The 23,863-nt window shown below is 45.0% G+C and overlaps 1 protein-coding gene across 1 annotated transcript in view; it reads right to left on the bottom strand.

Moving 5' to 3' along the window:
• COL24A1 (collagen type XXIV alpha 1 chain) overlaps positions 1 to 13,488 on the bottom strand; it is a 167,683-nt gene extending 154,195 nt beyond the window's left edge. The window contains exon 1 of the mRNA XM_083510891.1: positions 12,871 to 13,488. Coding sequence (XP_083367017.1) covers positions 12,871 to 12,926 — 56 coding nt within the window. The 5' untranslated portion in view covers positions 12,927 to 13,488. The remainder of the gene's footprint in view (positions 1 to 12,870) is intronic.
• Between the last annotated feature and the right edge of the window lie 10,375 nt (positions 13,489 to 23,863).

Genomic DNA, 23,863 nt, shown 5'->3' on the forward strand with positions numbered 1-23,863 from the left:
CCTTCAGGTATACAGGACCTGAACCGAATAATCCTTCAGGTATACAGGACCTTCAGGTATAATGTAAATAAGCTCCTTGTTCACACCTCACACCAATCATATAGAAGTCAAGGGGTGGTGCCAGCAAGGCAGGCAGTGGGGAAGGCATTTCAGACGAGGGCTTATGTCCCATAAAAATCCATGAACAAAAGGTCTACAGAATAAAAAATTTCCTGTAGCTATTGCCTGCACAGATGGTTACCTGAATAGTGAACAGGCTCTGAATTTATCTATCCTGTTATTTTTCAATCAGTGCGAATTCTAATCCCCTTGTCCTAAGATATGTATCAACGTTATTTTTGCATGACCAAGTCACTATTAATTTCGTATTATTTGTCTTTCAGACTGACTCGAGTGAAAGAAATGCACTCTCCAAAAATGAACACCTGTGAGGGGGAGTGAAATTGACATCAAACAAAAATGCATCCAGCTGTTCACAAGAGAGAGATTATTCTGCATCTTATACTAGTGTTAGTAGTCAAGGAAGGTGAAATGTAATACATGAATCAGCCCTGAGTGAAGAGAAAAATAGTTGACTGAAAACTATACTTACCTACCTAACTCTGCATGAAATCAGGCTGCACATATATTGCGTTTTGTATTTATCTTTGCTTCCATTCTGAATAAAAACAACTTTTATACTGGCTCTGCCCCTACATCTTTAACAGCAGCAAGAATGCAGATGGTTCGGTTCAAATGCATTAAATGCACGAGACATGGGCTTGCATGATAGCTTTCCCTCCCCACTCCCAAGAAGGTGGGGAGACAGGAAGTATCCGCTTCCACTGTGAAGCTAACAACAGTTCCTCGTTACAGCCAAACCTGGGAAACTCTGGTTACTTGAAACTTCAGTTTGAGAACAAGTCGGGATCATAAACAACAACTTGATAGCGGCTGGCTTGAAGAAATCACATTTTAAAGTAACAACAAGCAAAAACAAAAGTGCCCAATCTTGAAAAGAGGAGCAGTCTATGAGTGAAGCTCCTGCTGACTTGTGCACGTAATTCTGAATGACAAGTGGCTAAGCTGTGGCCCCACAGATGTTGCTGGACTACAACTCCCATCATTCCTGTTCACAGCTTGGGCTGATTGCATTTGGGAGTCCAGCAGCAACTTGGAGGGCCACAGGTTAGCCACTCTGCAATAAACCATAGTTTAGCATTCCATTCAAACAGGGTCTTTCCATGCCAAGGCAAGATTCACCTTCTAATCTTTTGTCAACATAATTGTAAAAGTGTTTACCCCAAACAAATAACAATTAGAGGCTTCTACAGAAAAAGTTTTGCTGTTTGCTTCTACACAATATTCACCACCCCCACCTCTGTCTAAATACAAGAAGTATTAGCAAATTTTTCAAGCAGGGGCGTTGAGGGCTCTGCTAGTTATCCCTGTTAATGCAAGTTCACCTTTCTATTCCTCACACAGCTTTAAACAAAAAACAAAAAACTTTCCGAAAAACTGTTGGCAACCTGAAATATAAAAAAATCATTCTTGTACTGTAAATAATTCACTTTTACTATACAAGTTCTTGCTGAGAGGCTGCTCCAGCTGACTTCATTCTGTCTGGTTTCCCTTCGACATCTGATATGAGAAAACACACCTGCTGCAGATGTTATACTTCAGAGGGAACTTTTTTACAAATTACCAAGGCATAGGCTCTGAATAATGTTTCCTTCGACATTGTTTTGTCTCTAGTCAACATTAAAAGTTTTTTTAAAAAAAAGAAAAGAAAGAAACTGTGCAGCACCAAGTGTGTAGCTCCTCTTTTGGCTGCAAAAGTCGTCCTACTAAAATCCAGGAGAGAAAGCAACACTGATAATGATATTTTATGCTCAGCGGCCAATTCTCAATTCAGAAAACAGGAAGAAAAGGAACTGTTCATTTTATGCTAAAAATGGCACTAGATAGATATATTTCTGAGCCTTCCAAAACTGAATGTAATGAGAATGTTTTATACCTGAAAACCAGTCTGACGGGAGCAGACTGATGTTGTTTTTGCCTGCCTCCCTCACTCTTTTCTTCCTTCTCAAATGGCAACTGGTGTCTGTTGGCCAATCTGTGGGGCCCTGGCTAGAGAAGGATGCATTAGCCTGACAGGATGCTTGACTCAACTCCCAGAATCCTTTGCTTCTCTCTTGCAAACTGTTATATGAACTTTGCTTGTCCTTACTAGGTGAAATATTAATAAATGGCATGTGATTTAGAATAAAGCCCAGGATCGGAAGCTACTGTAATCAACGTATTTTTCCGGAAATAAAGAAGGTGGGCCAGTGGAGAAGCAGCTATTAAAAAATAAGTTATCAAGATATGGCAGGGAAGGAAAAATTTATTATCCTTGTATAATGATAGACCGTAACATCAGAACTTCTAAAGAACAAGACTACAGTAAGGAAATTATGAAATCTGGTACAGTACTTCAAAATTGGCAACGGCACCCGCTAAAATGTGCCTCTTAAAAACAAACAAGCATGATACTGATTACCCTATAATTAAGATTCAGTCCTGGTTAATAACTCATACTTTGCTTGGCAGTCTAAATCAAACAATCCCAAAAGCCCATGCCAGATTTAAGAATGATTGAGTATTAGTAATGCTACATTTTGCATTACAAAATAAACCAATCAAAGAGATCTGATAAACAAAAACCCACAAAATCCTAATGTCCTATTGTAACTGATATATTGATCTGTTTCCTGTTGTCAGGGTTATCTTTTTCAGAAAAAAATGATTTTCTATGTCTCTATCTATCTATCTATCATCTATCCCTCGTAAGGTTTCTGAAAATTCACTTGGCCATGAGTTATTCAACTCTAGCCTAAAGGAAGATAGGGAAATGACTGTTCAAGGTCTCCAGTTCTTTCTGCCTAATATAAAGAACAGAGGCAGAACTTACAAGAAACCACAAACAAAAGGTAGCCAGTTCAGGGATTTCTAAAGATTGGCAATCCATTCCTTAAGCTACAGAAGGTGAATCAATTTAGAAAACTGATCTCTTCCCATGTATTATTTCTTTTTCCACAGTTGTAAGTTGGGAATGAAGAGAAGGAAAAAATAAGTCCAAGTCCCTTTCATGTTGATAGCTTGAATGAAACTTGAACGCAATTGCTGTGACACATTGCAAAACAGTTCCTTCATTTTCAATTCAATTTATTTATTTATATATTGCATTAGCCGTGTGGCCATAGCATGGTATACATTAAAATAACAACGTAAAAATGTTTGTTGGGGTGGGGCTGAGCCCCCTCCAATCTTGAGGAGGCAGAGCCCTTCCTCACCCGCTCGCCCGCCTCCTCCATCCTCCCTTTGTCCACTGTCCTCTGCCATCTTGGGAGATGCCGTTTCAGACAGGTGCGGCTTGGCCACCCCACCTGTCGCAGCCCTCCCAAGTGTCTGTGCTGTGTCTCCCAAAGTTGCATGGCACCAGGTGACCTTGTGGTGCTGGGAGATACAGCACAGACACTTGGGAGGGCTGCGACAGTCGTGCAACATCGCAACGCGTGTGATGTCGTGTGTGTGACTTCACACACACAAGGGATTGAGCTACCCAATGGGTGCAACTCACTGCCTCTGCCAGGTGCCTATGGAGTCTCATATTTGCACCCTGCAAGATGCTTGGCTCATTATTTGAAAGTTTCAACTTGTATTTCCTTCATTTTCTATAGTCTTGTATCTGTGCAGATTTGTCTGATGGTCTGCCACCTGATCTCAGAGGGTAATTTCAGAGATAATTTCAGCTGATGGCCATATCCATGTGTGGAAAGTGGTCCTAGTTTAGATCAGACTTAGACACTAAGGTCTCAGGATCTTTAAATCTTCAAGGTCAAGACAAGCACTTTGAACTGAGCCCAGAAAAAAACTGGGAAGCAGGGGATGACGACCACACATCAACAATGGGATAATATGCTTAGGGTGGTCCAGATTAACCTTTCACAAACTCGGCTTCATGGTTTCCCTGCCTGGAATCTGCAAATTGTTTGCAGCCTCTCAGAAGCTGTAGCCCACCTCACCCGCTTACCCAAAAGCCGAACTTCATCCTGGCCATTTCTTTCACAGTTCCTATAGACACGCTTGTGATTATTCCTCTCCCCACCACCACCACACACACACACAAACACACACACACACACACACACACACACCCTTTTGCTCACCAACTTCAAAATCTTTCCCCTCATCTGGACCCAATTTGCAAGGCCCCAAAACCAGCCAGGAAACTATCAGAGGGTCTCTGGAGAAAGATGTACGCAGAAAGACAAATGACGAGCAAATCCCATCACAGCTACTCAAGTAGTGAGCAGTTGCTCAAACCCCACTACCTACAGAACATTTTTTTCCATCGGGCTCTAAAGCACAGGGGGAGGGGAATGCAATTTGAAGCAAGATTGTATAGAAAAGGATACTCACTTCATCTTTCACTTCATATGCATTTGCAGTTTAGCCTCTGTGCGTTTTTGCTTAAAGTGATAAACTCTTAATATTTCCCCCCGGGATTGGCTGGAAAAGTTGTAGAGAGCATTTCCCTAATATTCCATACAGGCTTTTATTCCCCCCCCCCGCCCACATGGTTAGCTGTCAACATTCGTGTGCAAAACACAAGTGGGTAGTATGCAGCCCTAGAAACCCTCCTGTGTAGCGCAATAGTTTTTTACTAGCAACCTAAGAGTCTGGGTTTTGGTTTTAATCGGTTATTGCTGCAGATATGCGCTTTAAAATGCTTTAGCCTAAATGCTAAAACTAGAAAACAAGAATGCAGGTAAAACAAGGCTACAACCCAGTCACTAGGAAGCAGAAGTAGGTGGGGTGATGTTGCACTCGTGTCCTGCTTTTTGGCTTCCCTTAGGTACTTGGCTGGCCACTGTGATAACGGGATGCTCTGATTCAGCAGGGCTCTTCCTATGTTCTCAGTTACTTGAGAGAAAGCTCCAGTGAACACAGTGGATGGAACCTATTTCTGAGTAAGCATGAACAAGCTGGCACAGTATGGCTGCAATGGCATTTGGAAACAAGCCCGAATGAATACAGCACAACTTAGTTAGCAGCAAACATGCCTAGTAATGTGGTGTAGTGGTTAAGAGTGGTAGACTCGTAATCTGAGGAACCAGGTTCGCATCCCCACTCCTCCACATGCAGCTGCTGGGTGATCTTGGGCTAGTCATACTTCTCTGAAGTCTCTCAGCCTCATTCACCTCACAGAGTGTTTGTTGTGGGGGAGGAAGGGAAAGGAGATTGTTAGCCGCTTTGAGACTCCTTAGGGTAGTGATAAAGCGGGATATCGAATCCAAACTTTTCTAGTACTGTGCTGCCAATTCACTGTGATTTCCAAATGCTTTCTCTTTGTGATAGTAGGTAAGGCTCCTGCACCATTAATAGTCATGCAGAAAAACGGAATTCAGCTGCTAGGAGTTTAGAAGCCCTGTCCTCTTGTGCATCTAGCCACATTATTTCTCAATGAAAAGCTTAAAAGCAACACTGCCACAAATGGTAGCTGGTCATATGCCATGTTCATGAAGCTATACGGAAACGTTATCGAACCAAGCTTTATATGCTTTCACTCTTTGTTTGGACTTACGATATGACTCTGAGGTGACGGATAGTGTTTATTCAACCCTCAGATGGACAGGGGCGTAGCGTGGGTTGCCAGTGTCCGGGGCCGTGGAAAGAGGGGGGAGGGAAACAGACAGAGTACGTACGCACATTCAACTGCCTACGGCATCCACGTCACCCAGGAGATCGCAGCCGCAGAGCTAAGAAGAGTTGTTCCGTTGTTTGGAGAGGTCACTTCCTGGTTTGAATGGAGAAACTGTTTTCAACAGAGCCCAGCGATGGAAGTGTGTAGCTGTATGGAGGCAGCACCGGGTGTTTGAAATTTTGCGCCCCTAACAAATTTTGCGCCCGGGCCAACCTGTGGGCACTCCCAGGCTATGCCACTGGATGAAGATACTCGTTCTGAGAAGTGTATGCACAGTCATCACTGCAACATCAAATCACAAGCTGTATGTACGAAACAATAAGCATGGATCAAAGACTATAGAGAGATAGCAAATTTCAAAAAGCCACCTCTTTTTTTTAATAATGGAGGTAGTGTGCACATTTCAGCTGCAAGTTATGACATACTGAACTGCATGGTGTCAACTTAGATGATAGATTTACATATGAAAAATCCCCTGGATGAGAACTGCGTAGTATTTTGCCTCTTTGTGACTCTATAAGGGAGGAGGCCCCCTCCCCCTAATAAATATTGCAGACAAGAGAGCCTGCACCAGCACTTGCCTACACCTGCTTTCTCCATGCTCCTAGTAAAAAATAAATAAAAAGCATCCACCTTCCATTGCTACACCTCTGTGATCTTCTGCCATCATGAAACAGTGCTCATTCTAGCAGGAACAGGGTGCTCAGAGGACAGGTAGCAAGTCAGAAGGAGCAATGAAGAGCTTCTGCAGTGAGCATTTAGCAGAAGGCTAGCAGCATGTGTTGCATGTGGAAACCCTACATAGGACATGGGACAGGAAAGGATAAGCAGGTGTATGAAGCAGGCTGTCCAGACCCTGATGCCTTTAAGGGCTGCAGGCTGTGACTGTATGCTCCCTATTATGACCCTAAGCCAGGGGCTTATCATATGTGCACCTTACTAAGAGGATATAAGGTAAAGGGTAAAGGGGACCCCTGACCATTAGGTCCAGTCGGGGCTGACTCTGGGGTTGCGGCGCTCATCTCGCTTTATTGGCCGAGGGAGCCGGCGTACAGCTTCTGGGTCATGTGGCCAGCATGACTAAACCACTTCTGGTGAATCAGAGCAGCTCACAGAAACGCTGTTTACCTTCCCGCCGGAGCGGTACCTATTTATCTACTTGCACTTGGATGTGCTTTCGAACTGCTAGGTGGGCAGGAGCTGGGACGGAGCAACAGGACCTCACCCCGTCGCAGGGTTTCAAACTGCCGACCTTCTGATCGGCAAGTCCTAGGCTCTGTGGTTTAACCCACAGCACCACCCACGTCCTAAGAGGATGACATGGGAACAAAAAGTAGAAACTGAGCTAGTGCTTACTGAGATGGTTTTACTCATTGACTCACTCCTGCACAAGCTAAGCAGTAAGTCAATGATTTTTAACACCCTCACTCCTCACATAGGGCTATGTTATTCACAAGGCAAGGAGATTGCTTCTTTTGTTTTGTTGTAAAGCTCTCAGCTTGCACTGCAGTGGGGTGGGTCCAGTATTGGCAGTGTGATGGAAAACTTTGAGAGCTCCCAAGCCACCAATTACCCAAGTTTCTGTTAGCTCGTTTTGTTTTTTAAATAATGCATTTGTTAATGTAACCCAAAACAGTACAGTAGGCCAACAACTCATGTCGGGGTTACGTTCCAGGGATTGCATCTAAAGCCAAAAGCATGTACAGTGGTACCTTGGGTTAAGAACTTAATTTGTTCTGGAGGTCCGTTCTTAACCTGAAACTGTTCTTAACCTGAGGTACCACTTTAGCTAATGGGACCTCCCGCTGCCACCGCCTCACAATTTCTGTTCTCATCCTGAAGCAAAGTTCTATCCGAGGTACTATTTCTGGGTTAGCCAAGTCTGTAACCTGAGGTACCACTGTATAGTCAAAACTCACTGGGTTCTTGGGGGGGGCGTGGATTGCCACATTCATTTTCCCTAATACCTTGCCGCCTTTTAATCCCCCCCCCCCCCATTTTGGGGGACCAAGTGCCTAAAGCTGAATGTGCACAAGTTAAATGCATGCAGATTGCAGGGGCTTACTGCATTGCCAATTTTTTTGGCTGCAGCCATCGCATTCATATATTCAGTCTTCGGTCCACAATGGCTCCTAGGTTTTAGGACTGTTACTGTCTAAACAACATCCTGCATATAGAAAGTCATAACATAAACAGTATTTTACTATTTTTATAGCAGTGCCAATATTTTTAGCCACTGCCAAAAACGTAAACAGTCATTTACATGACCAAATCCTTCAGTAATTCTCAGGGCTGGCAATATATGCTGCAGAAAGCGTGAGAAACAGATTTTCTTGGTATCTGCTGACAATACACCCTGCCCCATAGATTTGGGGGTGTTTCCAGATGGAAACTTAATACTGCAAAAAGTTGGACAGATATCACAAGCAGGTCAATGGCAAAAGCTTTTTTGTTAACCAATCAGCTTTCCCCCAGAAATGTTAAATCCAGATTAAATAAGGGCAAAGCGAGGTAAAGGTAAAGGGACACCTGACCATTAGGTCCAGTCTTGACTGACTCTGGGGTTGCGGCGCTCATCTCACTTTATTGGCCGAGGGAGCCGGCGTACAGCTTCCAGGTCATGTGGCCAGCATGACTAAGCCGCTTCTGGAGAACCAGAGCAGCGCACGGAAACGCCATTTACCTTCCCGCTGGAGCGGCACCTATTTATCTACTTGCTCTTTGACGTGCTTTCGAACTGCTAGGTTGGCAGGAGCTGGGACCGAACAACAGGAGCTCACCCTGTTGCGGGGATTTGAACTGCCGACCTTCTGATCGGCAAGTCCTAGGCTCTGTGGTTTAACCCACAGCGCCACCCGCGTCCCTTAAAGGCAAAGTAGGGGTTGGCATTTTGACGCCAATGATGTTATGTTGATGTTATAGAAAAAAGGTAAGCATGATGAGCTCCCATCACATAATAAAGACCTATCTGGAAGCATCCATTAATCACAACCATCAGGACAGACACATTTTGTGACCTGAGGCAAAGGACAAGATAGCAACTCCTCCTAGTTCCACACGCAGAAGCCAAATAAATTAGCAGCTGAATCTTACTTCAACACTAGTGACAGGACAGCTCCACCACCACATCTGGGGCAGCAGACCAGCTTAGGGAGCCCAGACAAAGCCATGTGGCAGAACAGCTGGAGGTGCAGAAGGATCTGCCAAGGACTGTTGCTGCCCCGGATGGCTGTCCAACTCCCTAACGGTAAGGCCGGCCCTGACAAGCACTTATACAGGGTTAGCCGACGTTGTGCCCTCTAGGTGTTTTGGGCTACAATTCCCATCAGCCTCAGGCAGCAAGGTCAAAGGTCAGTCAGGGATAATGGCAGTTGTAGACCAAAACATCTGGAGGGCACAATGTTAGCTACCCCTCCTGTATTGTGTGGATACATACAGGTTTTTTTAAGTGGGGGTAAATTTTACCATCATTGGTGAAATTCACAAGGGCTGAAACAACACACATATAAAAAACACTGTGCAAATGTTTTTTTTAAATAACCATTCTTAAAAACCTGTGGAATTTGTCGTTAGCTCATCAGCGCCATCTGGTGTCCCATTTGTATAATGCACTTAAAACACACTTAAAACATTATATTTGCAGCTGTATAGCTGAGTCCAAGGCTTTCTCCCAAAACCTTGGGAGGGTTCAGACAGACCCCCACATGGCCATGAGAACAAGATCTAAGTGCATACTGATGTTGCCCCATGCATGCAGGATACTGACCGACCAGGGAACCCCTCTCAGGCAGAGGAGCCCTACGTGCATGCATACATACATACATACATACACACACACACACACACACACACATGTATGGCTCCCTCTCATAGCAGATGAACCTGCGCCCTGCACGTGCATCAGCTGGGGCTAACACGATCCCCTCGCATTTACTCATCATCTGAAATCCCTGCCCTGCTGTCACTAGCCTATCATAACCATCATCTGCTGGGCCCATGCACTATCTGCAGGCAATGAGCCAGTGTGGCATAATGGTTAGAGTGTGGGACTATGACTTGGGAGACCAAGATTGGATTCTGCACTCAGCCATGAAGCTCATCGGGTGACCATGGGCCAGTCACCATCTCTTAGCCTAACACCGGGTTAGGCTAGTCAAGTATTCAATCTAAAGTTCCTTTTGGAAGACTGACTCGTAGAAAATTAGACATCTATCTCCTAAGGGGCAGGTACTCAGGTAAAGGTAAAGGGACCCCTGACCATTAGGTCCAGTCGTGACCAACCCTGGGGTTGCGGCGCTCATCTCGCTTTATTGGCCAAGGGAGTCAGCATACAGCTTCCAGGTCATGTGGCCGCATGACTAAGCCCCACGTAAGTCTAAAGGTAAAGGTAAAGGGACACCTGACCATTAGGTCCAGTCGTGACTGACTCTGGGGTTGCGGCGCTCATCTCGCTTTATTGGCCGAGGGAGCCAGCATTTGTCCGCAGACAGCTTCTGGGTCATGTGGCCAGCATGACTAAGCCGCTTCTGGCGAACCAGAGCAGTGCACGGAAACGCAGTTTACCTTCCCGTCAGAGCGGTACCTATTTATCTACTTGCACTTTGACGTGCTTTCGAACTGCTAGGTTGGCAGGAGCAGGGACCGAGCAACGGGAGCTCACCCCGTTGCGGGGATTCGAACCACCAACCTTCTGATCGGCAAGTCCTAGGCTCTATGGTTTAACCCACAGCGCCACCCGCGTCCCTAAGGGGCAGGTACTTATTTGGGCTGAAATGCTTATGCTTATGGAATGATTGCCAGAGCTCTCCGCTAAAATTATTGCTCCCATAATTTTTTATTTTTCTGGTTGAAAGGACATTCAATCATTTGAAGTGCTCCTCTCCAGATCCATGTTTAACTACCTCAATGAGAACTGGGCCTTAAAGAACAGACACATCTGACGAAGAATAAATTCAGACCAGCGAAGCATAAAACAAAAGGAGTCAGCCTTGCAAATCTCAACAAAGCAAATTGCTCTCCAGCTCTTCCGTGGAAAGACTACCTCGCACGCCAAGGGATTTGTTTACAGAGAGCTGCCCCAAGAGACTCTGCTGTATTAAATTAAAAGAATTGGCTGCTTGGCAGAGCCTGTTGATTTTCTAAGCAGAAAATGAGCAAAAGCCCAGGGCAAATCAAACTGCATCCAGGAAGATCACCTTGATTTCTCATGCCTGTAAGTCAAACCTAACTAAGTAGTCCTATCCATCACAAGTAACAACATATGTCTCTTTGCTCCTGGTTGCCTTCAGGGAAAGAGAAAGATTATTACTAAAGATGAACTAGGGAAGCGGATTGAAGCTAAGTTTTGGCAACCTGACCTCTCAATGCAGCACTTGCCTGTGAATTGAGCAAAAGAGGGTGGGTGGGAGAGAGGTTTTCCAGTCAGCTGCCTCCCTGCCCCCTCCTCTCTTCCCCTCTCTCTCACACACATGTACAAACAAGCAACCCTTCTCCAAACCTCTCCTTCCTCTCCCAATAACAGTCATCTTGGGTGCCCTTTTGCTTCCTTCCCAAAACCGGGCTGCACAGATGGGAAAGCAAGTGCTTTTCTGTCATGCTTCATGAACGCAGGAACTTTAAATAGCCCCAGATCACCAGTAAATTTTTTTTAAAAAAGATTGATTTAAAACAAGGGTTTTGTTTCTTTCTTGAAAGAAAGACGGGTGTCTGCAGGCAGCTAAGTCTTTGCAGCAGCTCCCTCCTAGAATGCAGCCAAATCTGCTTGGAACCCAAATGGTTCCTTCTCTAAAAATAATACACATGAACTGTGCCCTTCCAGGAAGGAAAGGCACAACTTCACCCTTATTATGTCTCATACCATGAACATCTCACACATGCACAGGGATGTACAGCCTCCCCACATGGGTTGCATGTTGTCCTTATACCCTGATAGGCCCTTCCTCATCAGACTGGGCAAGAAAGGGCAATTTTTTTGCTCCTAGGTAGGTAGGAAGTCCAAAGATAAAAATATTTTTTTATTTTAAAAAAAACCATGTGTTGGCTCTAGGGAGCATCAATGTTCAGAAATCAGGGGAGAATCATTATGCTCCATTGTAGGGACTGGGACAGATCTGCTAATCTAATGGTTCACAGGATCAATGTAAGCAAGTTCTTGCCAGAGTGGTAGATGTTGAGTGGGGGGGGGGAGGAGGTGGCTTTTCAATCTTGGTTGTGGAGCTGGAATCCACACACAGAAGTCCGTCCCCAGTTCCAATAGGAATAATATTAATTCTGGGAGCTGCTGCTCTGCAGAGCTGGCATGTCCTTGCAGACTATCCAGGAGAGCTGGCAAACTGTGGAGAAGAATGCTGTGGTTAGGGCAACCAGAGACATCTCTGGTTAAAAGAGATGCTTCCTCCCTAAGTCTGCTCTCAGCAAACCCAAACAAATTTGCCAGTTCATCATTAATCAATCAACTACTTCCCAACTCAGGCCAGCCCACTCAAACTTGTCATCTGGTGCTGGAAATAAAACAGAATTAATATTTTTTTAAAAATAAAATGCAAAAAAGGACCCATGTTTCCTTCTGGTTTGACGAGGGAAAAGGTCAACCGAGAAAGCTAGAGACTCCTTGCACATGAGCGGACCTGGTAACTCCCAGGGACAGCTGGGGGAAACCTGGGAGTCCCGGCATCCTGTTCCTCCCAGGAATGGGAAACGCGCCAACCACCTTCCCCCACGAGGGCTTTAAAACATCAAGTCCAGAAACAGCCTCGCCGGGCAAGGAGAACGGAGATCTTCCAACAAACGAGCATCTTTGCTGTTGACCATTGTCAACTCATTCGTGCCAACTTGAATAAAATAAAGCCCCGCCCCACACAATCATTGCAAGTCAGGGCGCACGCACACCGTGTGAATGGCCATGCCAATGGCCATCAACGTTTGGGGGGAGGGTCCTCAAAATATTTCATTGGGGGAACTTGGTTCCTCTGTGTCGTCCCCCCCATCATAAGCAGGCACCCCCACCACCCCCTCGTCGCTGCAACAGCCGGGACCCGCCGCTCGGCCACCGCGTTGACAAGCGGCGAGAGCGCGGCGCGCCCCGCGGCTCCTCCATCCCGCGCTCTCGCCTCCCCGGCCGCCCCCCCCCGCCTGAAACTCACGTTTTTGCGGTGGGAGAGATGCTTCCACTCCTTGTCCTTTGAGCTCCTAAAGGCATTTGTATGCATTTGTCCGGGCAGCGAAGTTCTAACCGAAAACAGAAGGCGGCTGTCTTCTTCTTCTTCTCCTCGGGGCGCCCCCTCTCCTCCTCAAGCGCTTCCTCACAGCCAGGGGCTTCAGGTACTGTCCATGAAACGCCGACGCCGCTCCTCGGCTCCGCTCCGCCCAGAGAGGAGCTGCTGCTGCTGCTGCTGCTGCTTGCGCGAAGGTCGCCCTAGCGGGTCTCGCTCCGCATGGCGGGGAAGCGCCAGCTCGGCAAAGGCGCGAGAGGGGGCGCCTCGCGCGTGCCTCGCCGGCGGCCGCCCGGGCGCTGTTGTTTGGGTGTCGCGTGGTGGTTGGCGTGAGGGGCTTCGGCGGGGTGGGTTTTTGCACGAGTTCTGGGCCAACGGAAGGGGGGGAACAGCTGCAGCAAAGGTCCAGACTGGCAAAGAAAAAAAGGAGGGGGGAGCTCTGCAACGCGCAGGCAAAAAAAAAAAACCCCCACCAAACTTTTTAAATTGCTCTCTCTGCAGCTTCTAGTGGCAACAGCGCAGGCATCCGGAGCTGAAAAGGAGACTCTGCCTCTGGCTGCGGAGCAGAGCAGAGCGAGCAGCCAACCCCAAAGCAAAGCGAATCCTCCCCACCGCCGCTCGGTGTTAAATTTCACCGCTCACTGACTGGCGATTACATCATCAAACGCATCTCTCTTTTCTTCCCCCGGCCTCCCGGCAGCCGCCAAGCAGAGGAGGCAGAGCGAGAGACAAGAGCCGGACTCGGGATGGCTTGGGTGGGCGGCCCGACGCCGCCGCTGAGGGGAGCCCGGGAGCTGCTGCTGCTGCTGCTGCTTACTTTGGGCTCCCCCATTGCAGCGCCCGAAGAGGGTTGGACGCGCGCGCTCTCACGGCGGCGGTTTTGTGTCCCGCTTCTGCTGCCTTGATATGGCTCGCGCCCCCTTATTAAGGCTGCAATCCCCCAAAGCGCTTTTTCACCGAGTTCAGTCAGTGGGTCTTATCTGCTAAGGAATCCAGTGCCTGATTTTCCTATAAGCTAAACAAGCTGTAGCTTAGGGCCCCACTCTTTTGGGGGGGCCCAAAAAAAATTAAAGGGAAAAAACCCGTGGATGTACATTTCCAAAATATAAGATGAAAAACAAATAAAATAAAATCTACATACAGAAACATGTGCAAATGGCTTTAGATACCCATTAGGTCCATAAATCACCATATAGCATATACAGTGGTACCCCGCAAGACGAATGCCTCGCAAGACGGAAAACCCGCAAGACGAAAGGGTTTTCTGTTTTGGAGGCACTTCGCAAGACGAATTTCCATATGGGCTTGCTTCGCAAGACGAAAGCCCATAGGGAAATCTCCGGGGACCTCTTTTAAATGCTGGTGGTGGGGAGCAAAGCCTTTCCCCCCCTCCGGCCTTCAGAAGAGGTCCAGGAAGGCCGGCGGGGGGCGAAAGGCTTTGCTCCCCACCGCCAGCATTTTAAAAGCAGTCCGGGATAGCAGGGAAGAGCTTCCCGCTATCGCGGACGGCTTTTGAAGGCAGGCGGGGGGGAGCAAAGACTTTCGCCCCCCGCCCACCTTCAGAAGAGGTCCAGGACCTCTTCTGAAGGCGGGCGGGGGGCGAAAGTCTTTGCTCCCCCCTGCCTGCCTTCCCGGGAGAGCGGAGAAAGGCAGCGCGTTTCTCCGCTGTCCCGGAGGGCTTTTGAAGGCAGGCGGGGGGAGCAAAGACTTTCGCCCCCCCGCCCGCCTTCAGAAGAGGTCCAGGACCTCTTCTGAAGGCTGGCGGGGGGCAAAAGTCTTTGTCCCCCCTGCCTGCCTTCCCAGGGGCTTTTACATCGCCCCGGACAGCGGAGAAGTCCTCCGCTGTCCCGGGCGATTTTAAAATGCCGCCCGCCAGCATTTTAAGATCGCCCCGGACAGCGGAGAAGTCCTCCGCTGTCCCGGGGTTTTTTAAAATGCTGGGGGTGGGAAGAAAAGCCCTTGTCCCCCCCCCAGCCTTCAGAAGAGGTCCGGGGACAGACTGTCCCCGGACCTGGTCTGAAGGCGGTTTCCCTAGGAACGCATTAATTGATTTTCAATGCATTCCTATGGGAAACCGTGCATCGCAAGACGAAAAACTCGCAAGAAGAAAAAACTTGCGGAACGAATTAATTTCGTCTTGCGAGGCACCACTGTATTCAACACAAAAAACAGTGACAATTTGTTGTTGACAAAGGACAGCTGGACACATAAAAAGCCCCATTACCTTCAGTAGCTTAGGGCCTCATCAAACCTAAATACAGCCCTGAATATGTATGACAATGGTTGCACTTTTATTGCCTGGGTGCAATTACCATTAATTAGTTTGTTCTCTTTCTAGCCTCCCTTCCACCTTACATTTTGTACCTTACGTTTGTTTGTTTTTTACTGAAAAGGACTTTTAAAAGGCCACCCTCTTTAAGGAAAAATGTCCATTTGAGGGCTCTCCTCACAGCACTGTGTGTCAACACAGCGTCCCGTCCCCCCCAGCTTGGGTGGTTGAGGTAAATATGCACATAAACCATCCATATTTCAAGTCAGACTCAGTCCTCTTTCTCGCTCTTCCCTCTTTCCTTTTGTGCCCTGCCTTTAGATAATAGATCTGAAGGCAAGCATTGTAAGTTCTGGGACTAATGATAATGTTTGGCCAAATCCAAAAATGGCTCCCATACAAGAAGCGGTTTGCACATTCTGTCCAGTCTGGGCATTAAAATCCCATTTCAGCACCCTAGTAGCCTAGTAGCGGCTTTAGGTAAAAAGCAGCCTAATACACTCTCAGGGTCCTCTGGCCCTCATCAGTGGCCAGGACATGCTGTTGTAAGCCTAGGGAACCAACTTTATGTTCTGGTTAATTTACAAGCATAACTTGTACAATATGCAAACTAGGCCTTTTTTCAGTGTTGTAAAAAAAGAAGTCTGAAGGTCATATTGCTTAATTCTTATTTGAACCCACATATAGAGTTGTTAGGGACGGGGGTGGTGCTGTGGTCTAAACCACTGAGCCTTGGGTTTGCCGATTGGAAGGTTGGCAGTTCCAATTCCCATGACAGGGTGAGCTCCCGTTGCTCGGTCCCAGCTCCTGCCAACCTAGAAGTTCGAAAACGCACCAGTGCAAGTAGATGAATAGGGTACCGTTTCGGCGGGAAGGTAAACGGCATTTCTATGTGCTGCTCTGGTTTTGACAGAAGCAGCTTAGTCATGTTGGCCACATGACCCGGAAAAACTGTCTGCGGACAAATGTTGGCTCCCTCAGCCAGTAAAGCAAGATGAGCGCCGCAACCCTAGAGTCATTCGCAACTGGACTTAACTGTCAGGGGGTACTTTACCTTTACCTGTTTATAGAGTTGTTAAAAGCAAATAGTTAATTTTTTGAAACTCACAGAGCATTTTTTTTTCTGTCTAGTGTTGCCCATTTGTATAGAATTACCAGAAAGGTTTTTAGAGGGGCAAAAAGTTCCTGAAAGTAGTTTATTGCTTTTTTTTTCTTCTTCTTCTTTTTTTTTTTTTGCCTATTAAAATATTCTCAGAAGTCCAAAAATAAAACTAGAGTTGAAAAATAGTCACAGAAGCGAACTTCACAGAATTGGCACTTTGGGGTGAAGCTTGATGGTCTCTGTGAAGGTTTCCCAGATTTAAACCCCCTTTTTTGACAGGTAATCATTTTGTTGCCTCTTTAAAAGCTGCAGAATGGGAGATTCAGTCCCTCTCGACATAATTCGGAGCCAATTTTCTGGTATGCCAAGAAGTGGACTGACATTATTGCAGGGGTAATTTTGGTTTGAGCAATTCGCCATAAAACTATATCACATGTCAACATAGCATCATTCAAGATACTTTCAGAAATTTTTAACTGGCATTCAGACCAACAAATTACAATCATGACTACCTCACTTCAAGCAAAGTGGCAACCAAGGCCTCTTCAACTTGCTCATGTAACACACTAAAAGAATCATATGGACAGGCTCCTACTATACAGTTCAGTTTTTGCTAAAATTAGAAAATGTATATCCAACCTATGTTTTGTTGTGACCCATTGGTACTTGGCTCAGCCTCTGATAGTTTTTAGATTTTCGAAAACAGTTTATGTGCAAAACGTATTGTCCCACCAACATGAAGAAAACAAAATACCACAGCAGTGAGCAGCGTAAGTTCAACAAGTTTACACTCATAAAACAAGTACAAAATGCATCACAGATCAGTAGATCATACATCAACGTAGCTAGATCACCCCTTGGGGAAGTCTGGGTTGTCAATGTCCACACAGGTCCATCTTTCCCCCAAAGCTAAACATGACAAGTTCCTTCCACCTTGCTTGCATTCATAACACTTTCAGACATTCATGAAGATAATGACCAAGGCGTGAGTGCTGTCAGAACGCTTTACCACAGAAATTCAAAGAGAAACATACACCTCATCCATTCCCAAACATCTGCCAGCCCCTTACCGTATTCACATGGGTTCGAACATACTCTGATACTGCCAGCATTAAAGGACAAGAAATAACACTGCTCTTGCTCCCAAGTTTTGCAAATCTGAAAGGGAGTCCTTTTCCTCCAAGGAACTGCTGAGGCAAATTTAGGGGAGCGCAACCAGTTCGCTCGCACTGGGTGCGGAGTCTCAGGGGTGACGCAACTATGATGTAGAATGGAAGACAAAAGGCGGGGGATGGGGACGACCAACTTTTGGCCTTGCACAGGATGTTGCTGAAATTTGAGATCCCAAGGGAACTGGAAGGAGTAAAATAGGTACTTAAAATCTCTATAGCCGGAGCAGGGAACCTGTGGCCTTTCGGATGTTGTCAGGCTATAACTACATTATCATCTATCTATCTATCTATCTATCTATCTATCTATCTATCTATCTGATATTTATTAATATTTTCAAAATATTACACAATAAAAATAGAAAAAATAAAAATAAAAAATAAAAATAATTAAAAACAACACAATCTTTCCACTACTTATTTTTCATTAGCTTGTTTCCCGGACCTCCTCATGCCTCCCTTTTTTGTATTCCAATTCAGAACTACATTATCCCTAACCATTGGCCATATGGGCAAGGGTTGATAGGAATTGGAGTCTTGAAGGCCGCAAGTTATCCATCCCTGCTCTACAGTCACTTAGTATCTCTATGTGCTCACTTCCCAGGATTGGCCCAAAATTTATTTATTTTTTGCAGGTTCATAGCTGTCAACTTACAGATTTGAAAATAAGGGACCGGCAGCCTTGAAAATAAGGGACCAGCAGCCAAAATAAGGGACCTGCAGCCTCGCCTGTTCCAGGCACTCCAGTCTTCCTGTCCTCCTGCAGTCTGGTCAAACTCATGCTGGTAGCTTCGAGAACACTGCCCAACCAACTTTGTAACCAGAGGTTCAACTGAATAGAATCTGAATCACATGCACCACAAGGCCTATGCAGCCTCAACTTAAGATGGCTCCCCGGCCTGGCTTTGCACTGCAAAGTTTGCAGCAGCACGTGCAACAAAATGGCGTCCAGCATTCAAAAACCCCCTCAGCTTGCATTAACTAGCCACACACAAGGCATGCAAGCGCCACCCCCAGTTGTTCTTAGACTTCTTATTGGGTGAGCAACACAGCCAAGCAACACAGTTGGCCAGCAGGGAGGGAGGGAGGGAGAGGAGCTGCTTCCTTTGAAATTTAAGGGACATCCATCAATAAGGGACACCAGCGGGACATGGTGCTGGAATAAGGGACTGTCCCTTCAAATAAGGGACACTTGACAGCTATGCAGGTTTCACCTTTCTGCATTTTAAATCAGTGTTTTAATATTTGTTATTTTACCCTTATTCCTTTTTTCAGTTTTCAGTGTACCAGCACCAGCAGCATTTTCCGCTCTCCATAAATAGAACATTCTGTTTGTAAGTTGCTGATCTCGATCAGTGATGCTGCACTCAGCCAAGAAACAGAGACAAGAGGCCTAAAAATGTGGGCTTCTTTATTTAGTGTGATTCCAAAGGACTGGCAGCTTTTATTCTTTCTGGGGTATGCCAGCAAAGCTTGGCGCTAAAATGTAGAGAAGAATTTAAAAGATGATGGAATGGAGGTTTTTTACTGAATACAATTAGGGTACGATCTAAGAACCTTCCTTCTGGAAAATGTTCGAAGAACAGATGTAATTTGGGAGTATCACTGTGCCAAAAGAAACACAATACTCTTCTCTCCCTTTCTGCTGCTTTAACTTCAATTGATTTTTTCCAGTGCTTCTATCTTTACTGTGAAGCTCTGTATAATTCTGTCTCAGAGGCTTCATCCAAGCTGTCCCCTGAAACATGCACAGGAAAAAGTTAAACAATACAAGCGAGGGCCCTGTGTACATTATAAAAGGAGTAGTGACAAAAAGATTGCCAAATCCACAGACATTATATTCATAACAAACCCTTATTAATACAATACTCCCACTGACTTCAGCATATTTTCCTGCATGAGGGATTTTATGTGCATGGTGAAAATTAAAAAAATGTCCTCTGCATGCAACGCAGTTATTTTTCCCACTGCGAAATATTTCTACCACATACATACTAAATTCTTTATCTATGTAAACAGAACCTCCGATACTAATAACGTTACAGGAGTTATGAGAACAGCTATTTCTCAAAGCCGTTGAAACACAGGAAGGAAAAGAAAAAAATGGATTTGGTACACCCAAGTTTAATCCCCACTAGTTTTTATGGGAGAGAATTAAATACATCCTGAAGGTTGAAATCATAAATATACTTCCTGGTTTGACATGCTTCCTGCTGAATGGGCATAGGATTGAGCTGTACATCTTGAAATCAGTATGGTTTAAAAGTGCTTAGCATGGCAGGTCATGGTTTAGAGCAAGGTCTACCAGGAAGACCTCCTCTACGCACCCTAGTTATATGCAACAGCAGCAGTGACAATGAGGATGTATAAAAGCAGCTAAGGAAGCCCCATGAAGCCCTTGCTGGTGGACATTACTGAGTCAGCATGCTGTAAAAACACAAGTACTTACAGGATTTAGTTTAGGTGTGCATCTGCACTGTGGTAGTTCCAAGCACACCCTGATTGGCAGTGACTATCAGCCGTGCTTTTTTTCTAAAACAAAAAAAATGTTTAGGGGTGCTCTCATTTTGACTCAAGAAAATCACCATTTTGTAGTTCAAATCAGGGGGAGATAAATACAGTAAATGGACAAAAGTAGAGAGAACATGCATAACACCGTTATCCCATCTTTTGTTTTTACGGAGTCGTCATTAACTTTATACTTCTTTGCTGGCTGTGATGATGAAAAACAGTTAGTAATTTTCCTACTCATACTGAAATACTTGCCCCTCAATGAAGCCAAACTTTCATCAGTAAAACTCCACACATCCACATTCTAAACTGCTTCACATATTAAATGCTCGCTTCCGCCTGAGACTCAGGAAACACCGGGAAAGGAAATGAAGCCGCCATTGGAGGTGGTAACAACAAAACTGACCAATCACCGTGCTAGATTTCAACTCCTACTTCACACATTAAACGCTTGCTTCTGTCTGAGACTCAGGAAACACCAGGAAAGGAAATGAGGCTGCCATTGGTGGTAGCAACAGAACTGGCGATTCACCATGCTAGATCCCGTTAGATTCACAAAATGTTTAGGGGTATACATACCCCTGCATCCCCCCAGAAAAAAGTAGTGACTACTAGTAAGGATCTAGGGGCCCCACAACTAGGGCAGCCATTCAACAGTTCCGGGCACTACCACTTACCTTGCTAGCTGCCACTGAAAGCATGGTAGCACCCAGAAGTTCCATTGTGGCTTGCCCTGGCAAAATTTGCGGTGGATGTTTCCATAGAAAAGAGCAACAACCAAGTCAGAAATTCAATAAGGGACTATTATTGCCCATTTCCACATACCAGAATTTAAGATATGCCTCTATGAGCATCCTGTGTCTTGTATATTTTAGTTTCATTTGTTTGGTTGATTTCCTTTCCGCCCCCAGTGCCACTGTGCCATTCTTAATACTTCTTCTTTATGAGAAATGATCCCTTTTCTTGGGATCGCAATTTTTTCTTTCAATGGAAAAGAAAGAATGCTGAATTTGGATATACATATATCATATATTTTTGAAGAGTTGTGGAAACACGAGCTATCTACCTGAGATTGCAAAGCAGCCAAGGCAGTACCAATATTCTCTTCAAATGAACAAACAAGCAGCATTGTAATTAGATTTTTAAGGTGCGATGGTTTGTGGAAAAGTATTATCACTGAGATGAGAAACTACAGTAGGAAATTATAGTCAGAATCATTGCAAGTTCCTAAAATAAGGCAAAAATATAACACGCCTTTGGGAATGGAATGGTAGAGCCCATCAGTCCAAGAAGCATGTAATAAATATTTGACTTCTATATAGACATGTATGGGGTCTTTTTTGCTGTAGTTCCTGTGTCTGGCAGAAGAATCCTAAGGAAACTGAGGCTACTTCAAAAAAAGTATTTCCTCTGAATACCGCAATATACAGGGCTAGGCCATATACCAAGATTTATGGAATGTAACGCAGCACAATATTTATTTTAAGTTATGTAAGGGAAAGCCAGAAATTATATTTGATTGCTTTGGTTAAAGAAAATATTACCACTCTATCAAATATGGATTGAGGAAATCCAAGAAATGGAAAGCTTTACACCATGTCTTTTATGGCAACTCGCTAAGCTTATATGGGTTCCTAAAATATTTCTCGTACTTCTTTGTGGAAATAAGAAAACTGCAACAAAGTGGTCTGCACATTCAGAATAATCTGGCTGGACACCTTTAGTGGGACTGTACCATGTCAGACTGCTGTTTAATGGATCTGAATGTTTTCACTTTTACAAAAAAACCACCCTGTGTATTGGGGGTTGAATTGAGCCAACTGCAAAAGAAAACGATTAGCAAACCTTAGCTGAAGGAAGATAATGTTCTCCCTACAGTCAAGGAAGTGCCATTGGGACAGATTTATTTTATCATTTATTTATGAAAGTATTTCTATACTACCATATCATAAAATATAAGGGCAGTGTACAAACCCTCCCCAATAAAAATATAATTTTTAAAGTGACTGGCTAATTAAACAGTTGCAAAGGCCTATTGGCATTAAAAAAAAACCCTATCAACTTGCCTTTGGCCTCTTTCAGCTAAATTTTTATATACATCGCACTTTATCTCTCCCCCCCACCCAACCCAAACTTCGCAGAACTTCCACTTCATCCTGTCATGGCAGCTGTTCCAGTGTTCCTTACACTGCCACGGTTGAGACTTCCTCTGGGGTGCATAAACAAAACACAGGAAACCAATACATCAGGGAGAGTGCTTGAGCTAGACCAATTCTCTTTGGTTTGCTAGTTATGAACTGCAGGATGGATGTTTTGCAAGAGCCACAGAATCCATCATTTGATTCTGCTGTAGTGCAGCCCTAACATGACTGCACTGTATCAGTCCAAATGGGTTAGACCAGCTCTGATGGATTACATTAGCTCGTATTAGTATTAGTATTTCATAGAATGAAGGGAAATGCAGTGCTTTCAAACAGTTGCATTTCCTATTATTCCTAAATCCAGAAAGCTTGCAAGTTAGGGTGACTGCATATCCTACTTTACAAAGGACAGTTCTCAGTTTGAAATAGCTGTTTTATTTAAAAGGCTGTCTGGTCCAAGTCCAATAAGATGGAGAACCATCAGAAGAGGAGAGCAGAGGATGTGGTGTTGCCTAGCAACAGTGACCATCTATAGAGCAGACTGAGCAGTCACAGTCTTCCCAACAATGGTGCAGACATACTGTATTTCTATTTAATGTATAGTGGTTATTTCTAGATTCCCATCTTTAAACATCAGCTAACATGTACAAATTGGTCTCATATTTTGTCCTATTTTTTGCACTCCTAACTCCTTTCTGGGGTGCTAGGTTTAATGCTGCAAATGATCACTGATTTTATCAGCCTTCTTAGCTTTCTGCCTTACCGTTTTTTAAGCAGACTTTTGCACCATTATCAGTTCAGATGAAAAACAATCAGTAGATATTTTAACACTTAATGCATTGACAGCCATAGCTACTTCTGTTGGTGTTGACTTGTTAACATGCTTACAGAAGCTGAACAGAATACCAGATCCCAGTGGAAGAAGTCCACTTTGCTCTCTAGATAATTGCACCGTGGCTCTTGAATTTAGGGAAATAAGAAAACTATGTTTATCACAGCAGCACATCCTTCATAGGAAATATCCTAGTTCTATCTAACTAAGGAGAAGATACAAAGAGCCATCTTTCATCTCAGCACGAGGCACACACAAAGATGTCTCTTCTCCCCAGGTAAGAGGAAGAAGGAAGTAGGAAATGAGGTCAGATAACTTGAAAGTTATTAGTCTAATACTGAAAGAAGACCAATAGCTTGGCAAAAGAAGCAGCATCTAGGAAGGTTGGTGGTTCCTCACTAGCTATGCTTCCCTTGCAGCTATAGCAGCCTACAGCTGCATCTCAAGACTTTCAACAACTTCTCCCTCTGATCTGCCTTTGCTGGTCTCTGTGTGTATGGTTATTATTTAGGGATCAAGTGGCATGTGGGTGTGGCTCTAATTTAGAGATCAAGTGAGCCTTGGCTTCAATTTGGAGAGCAGCCAGCACTTGGGGGAACATACCATAAGTGGTTGCAGTAAGGCAAAAAGCTGTTGCCTCAATTAAGCTCCAACCATTCAACCAATCACCTAGTTGCCCGATAACTTGCATGGCCAACCTGCCTGGGCAGTAGAACATCTTGAAAACCCAAATATAGAAGTCGTCTATAGGCCTGAACTGGAGGTGGCGTATAGCTCACAAGAAAAAGGCCAAGCCACAAATAACTATGCAGTCTTGAAATGTTGTAAGATGAGCAGCTACAGAAAACGAAGGAATGTAGACAGGGAGCGAAATGGGAAAGCGTAGGGGGGAGATGGGTA

This window comes from Podarcis liolepis (genome assembly GCF_965112155.1).
Source record: "Podarcis liolepis genome assembly, chromosome: 6".
NCBI classification, from domain to species: Eukaryota; Metazoa; Chordata; class Lepidosauria; order Squamata; family Lacertidae; genus Podarcis; species Podarcis liolepis.